The 4,686-nt window shown below is 37.4% G+C and overlaps 1 protein-coding gene across 1 annotated transcript in view; it reads left to right on the plus strand.

The window, feature by feature from the left end:
* The window catches only part of fam3c (FAM3 metabolism regulating signaling molecule C), a gene marked incomplete in the record, with an annotated part of 5,510 nt that extends 3,734 nt beyond the window's left edge, over positions 1–1,776 (plus strand). The window contains 4 exon segments of the mRNA XM_014004196.1: positions 78–128; positions 199–283; positions 381–507; positions 1,063–1,776. Coding sequence (XP_013859650.1) covers positions 78–128; positions 199–283; positions 381–507; positions 1,063–1,152 — 353 coding nt within the window.
* Positions 1,777–4,686: the final 2,910 nt, after the last annotated feature.

Consider the following 4,686-nt stretch of genomic DNA (forward strand, 5'->3'; position numbering starts at 1 on the left):
GCTTATATATTGCTTCCTATTTTTTTAGACTCTGTTCAGAAATTTTTTTTTTTTTTTTTTGGTCTCTCTCTCTCCAGGAAAAACAGGGGAAGTTATCAAGACGGCTTATTTTGACATGTGGGCAGGAGGTGAGTGATTTCTTATTTTCAGTCATTTAAATACACTTGYGTTGTATTAATCATGCGTACACTTGTGCAGATGTGGCTCCTTTTATTACATTCCTGAAAGAAGTCGAAGAGGGGACAATTATAATGATGGCGTCGTTTGACGACGCTGCTACAAAGTAAGAACGCCTTTTCTTTAATATTTTCCACAGTCGATTTGAAATGAACTCTCAGGAACTCGATCGTGCTTTAAGGTTCATAACTTTTGGTTTGTAGGCTCAACGAAGAAGCCAAGAAGCTGATTGCTGATATGGGCAGCACGGCCGTGAACAGTTTGGGCTTCCGGGATAACTGGGTCTTTGTAGGAGGGAAAGGCATCAAAACGAAGAGTCCATTTGAGCAGGTAAGCTGATCTCGGTGAAAAGAAGGTCATGGAATGTTGTTTGAATATTTTATGAAGCACTTTGCAGATTTTAATTAAAACACAAATGACTCAAATTGAGCGAGTTCAAACCCAAACCGTGTTCAGACACAGCAGTTCTACAACAGGCTGAAATAGTTTGATCTAACTGGTTCGGTGAGCTGCGTTGGTGCTCCGTTTCAAACGGGTTTGAAACCAATATTTTTGCTTCTCGTGCGCTGATCTTTATCCTCCAGATTGTCACGACGCATGAACCCAGGATCCATATAAGTGAAAACAGTTGAGCAGTAGTTGTCATTTCCTGACAAACTAAACTCGGCAGCTCACTGCAGGTTTTTCCTGTTTGTGTGTCTTGACACAAGCTTGCAACACGCCAGCTTCTGTTAATTATTTATAGCACAATCTCATTTCTTCTTTTCTCAAAGATGGCCTAATTATAAGGTTTGTTTGTTTAGTTGATAACATCAGGCAATCTGAGCCGTTCATGTTCTTAATACTGGTTCCCCTGGTATAACCTGTGTTTTTGCTCCTTCCCAGCACATAAAGAACAGCGCGGACACCAACAAATACGAGGGCTGGCCCGAAGTCCTGGAGATGGAAGGCTGCGTACCCCAGAGGCAGAACTGATCTCGGCCCGGAYCCAGTCTCTCCAGTTCACCCTGTCTTTCCTGACATCTGTGTTCTCGTTGGAATTTTTAATGGTTACAGTTCTTTAGACTGAGATCCTCTCACCTGACAGCATTTCAGATTTGACATTTTTAGAAAAAAAAAAGAAAACACAAAGAAAACAATAAATCAAACTGCAGGGACACATAAGCTTGGACCAGTTGCACTTGTGTTTGGACAGAGCTACACTGGTGCTGGAGGTACAGCAGAGTGCTCCGAGTGGAAGATTTAACTATAGCTTCCTTATTTTTAAAACCCAAAGACCTCATTTTGGCATYATTTTTGATAAAAATGAATGCCGCTGCCCACTTATTATTTTTTTAAGGGCTTAACTTTTTTTTGTACCKTGCCTTAAATCCACTTTTTGTACCTGTTTAACCAAGCCTGTTGTTATATTTAGTTCTTTTCAGAAACTGCAAGCAACAAACTTTGAGATGCTTTTTCTCCTGTTAACCAAATGTATCGATTTGACTGTGAACTTTGTAAATATTTCCTTAGAGGGGGTCAGATTCAAAGAAATTTAACTTAATGAATATTGTAATTAAAATAATATAATTTCTTTAAATAAACAATATTGTTGCTGTACGTTGGATGTCTTTTTTTTTTTTCCCCCACGGATCTTGTGTATTCTATTCCTGTAAAACAAAAACCTTTTAGACATCAGTTAAAGTTGTAAGAGTTTGCATCATTTTGCAGCTTTCTGTAAATCTCAGKTTAGTGAGCGGAATGAACGTGAGCAACAAGTAAAGCTGGTTCATTCCTTTGGCCTTACTATGACGTGAACCAGCAGAACAGTTGTCACGTTTCCTTTTGTATTGAATAACGAACAAAAAGGTTAAATGTAAAACAATCTGGAACAGATTCCGTCATGAAAGCTGTTGACAAGATGACTAGCTCAGTTTCTGTGCGCTAAATTTTGGTATTGCAGCTGGACTCAGTGTATTAAAGCTGACACTGTTAGCAAAATATCATGAACTAATGGTTAGACATTAATGAAACTTTCAGAAATTACTCATTGGATGGCCAATGAGTTAGATCAGGGGTGCCCAAACATTTTCCCTGAGAGGGCCAAAATTAAAATCAGTCTGAGGGTGGTGGACCAGATGCAATAATATAATACACAAATTGCAAATACTTCAAGTAAAGTTGTATTTTTATGATTAAGCTAGCAGCCAGTGCAGTTGCCCACATTTTCTTGTTTAATTGTTTGTTTTTTCAGCCCGTGGACATGGAGAAAATTCAACATATGCTCGGGCAGCAAAGGCTCATGGGACTTTTCATAATTTTGATTATATGTGGTCTTATAAGGAGTGCAAATCTAATATAAATGTCTCTTGAAGTTACTTGTATTTTAAGTTTAATCTTAAGATAATTCAAAGATAAAGTGAGTACCATGAGTTAAGAGTATCTGACTACAGGTCCTTGTACATGTAGTTGGATCAATGTTTGAAAAGACCAAGTGCAAATATAGCATTTCTACATAAAACAGGAGATTACAATCTAGTAACCAGGATAACTGCTGGTGGGCCAAATCAAATGGATTGGCGGGCCAAATTTGGCCCACGGGCCCTACTTTGGGCACCTCTGAGTTGGTTATTTAAAAAAATGATTAAGAGGGTCTTTCTCATTTATGTCCAGCACTCAGCAAACGATAAAAACAAAAAGAATATCAATGTTTTATGTATTTACTTCTTTCCCTATGGCAAAACAGTGATAATTCTTTGCTTGTGTCTGTTACCAACCACTAAATTGTATTTTAACTATTCTCAGAAAATAATCATCAGATGAACTGATACAAAATTGAAGCTAGCCTAAATCAAGATATCTGCCACAGCTAAACAATTTTAATAAACAAACATTATTAACTCAATTTTACATAAATTTAGCTAAAATTTGGTGTGAAATATGTAAACTGTGAGATTTAGGCACTTTTTTTGGGGGGGGGGTGAGGAAGTGACACTTTAAGGTACAGATAAATGTACTTTTGTGAAATGAAAAGAAAACTAAACATTCTTTACCGTGTTAACAAGGGAAACCAGTTGCAGAWTTGAGGGAGATCAGTTTCTCCTGAGTCCTCCCGCGCCAAGTGGGACAGCTTCCTGGTCACGTGACCGAAAAACCAAAATACGCTTATTTGTTTTACAAAAAAATATAAAACTATATAAACTGTACAACAGGTCGCAAAATATCTAACATTTATTCATAAAAATAATTAAATCCAAAAATGTAAAATAAATAAGTTAAAACCATAATTAAAAAAAACTCCCCAAAGAGAACTGGCAGCTTTCTACTTCCGGTGTTGCCATGGATAAGTTTAAACAAAAATGTTATCTACATTATAAAACACAAACATTGGCGTAACTTTCAATTTTAGAGACATTGAAAATAAAATTTGGTGAGGCAGTAGCTGAACATAATCAGGCATTGTGTTTAATGTTTGGCTACTGCCTGTCAACAGAAGAATAGTTTAATCCAAGTCTGGCATAAAAGGAAATTCAATTCATCAAGAAATTTTAATAAATAAATTTTGATTCTGTTTTTCTTGTCTGCTGACATCCCGTTGACAGAAAACTTCCTGCAGGGGGCGCCGTTGCATTAATAATACAAGTCCATGTAATACTGTATTCTTCTATACTAAATTTATTGTAATTTCTCGAGTCTGCATTTTCTATTTTGCAAGTTATGCTTCTGAGTAATCGCATTTATTTGTTTATTTGTACGTATTTATATAGCAAGAATAACAATACAAAATTTTAAGATTACAATACTGCATCTGTAGGCAGTTTTATGAATATAAAGTAGATGAAAGATACATTTGATTAAAGTTTAAGAATATAAAAATTCTTGATTGCATAKTTAGTACACTTAGTAGGGAAAACTAAAACGTGCTATACAATGTGCTGTTGAGGCACATTTGCTGAAGTTTTATTGCTGTAATGCACATTATAAATATAAATACAGCACAATAAACTTTAACTCCTGATCGTATGCAGTTATTTGGAAACTTGTTTTATTTTGCATGCATGCAGAGAAATGACCTCCTATATTCCCCACAACTCAAACTGGGTGGATGCAAAAACACACACAACTCTGCTGACATATTCTACTCCCCTGTGTGTTCACAGGGTCATAAATTACATTTTTTTGTAGTTTCTGTATTTTTACTTTACTCTCCACTGTGGCGCGTTCTGCACGCACATCAATAAGTCATTGTTTGTACTCGAACTGTTCGAAATGGCCATGTTGGCGTGCACGATGCTTTCAAAGCTATCCTCTCGTCAGAGCCAATGTGGGCTGTGTGTGTGTGTGTGTGTGTGTGTGTGTGTGTGTGTGTGTGTGTGTGTGTGTGCCCTGTGCCTGCTGTGGGTGTGACAGTGTGTCACCTCTGGGTGTCATTCCAGGCGATACTGCCAGGAGGAGCAGCCTTTACAGCCGTCCTGCAGAGCCACCTGTGCTTAACAAGGACGCAGAGGCCACACACACACACACACACAC

This window comes from Austrofundulus limnaeus, unplaced genomic scaffold (genome assembly GCF_001266775.1).
Source record: "Austrofundulus limnaeus strain Quisiro unplaced genomic scaffold, Austrofundulus_limnaeus-1.0 Scaffold22, whole genome shotgun sequence".
In the NCBI taxonomy this organism is placed as follows: domain Eukaryota; kingdom Metazoa; phylum Chordata; class Actinopteri; order Cyprinodontiformes; family Rivulidae; genus Austrofundulus; species Austrofundulus limnaeus.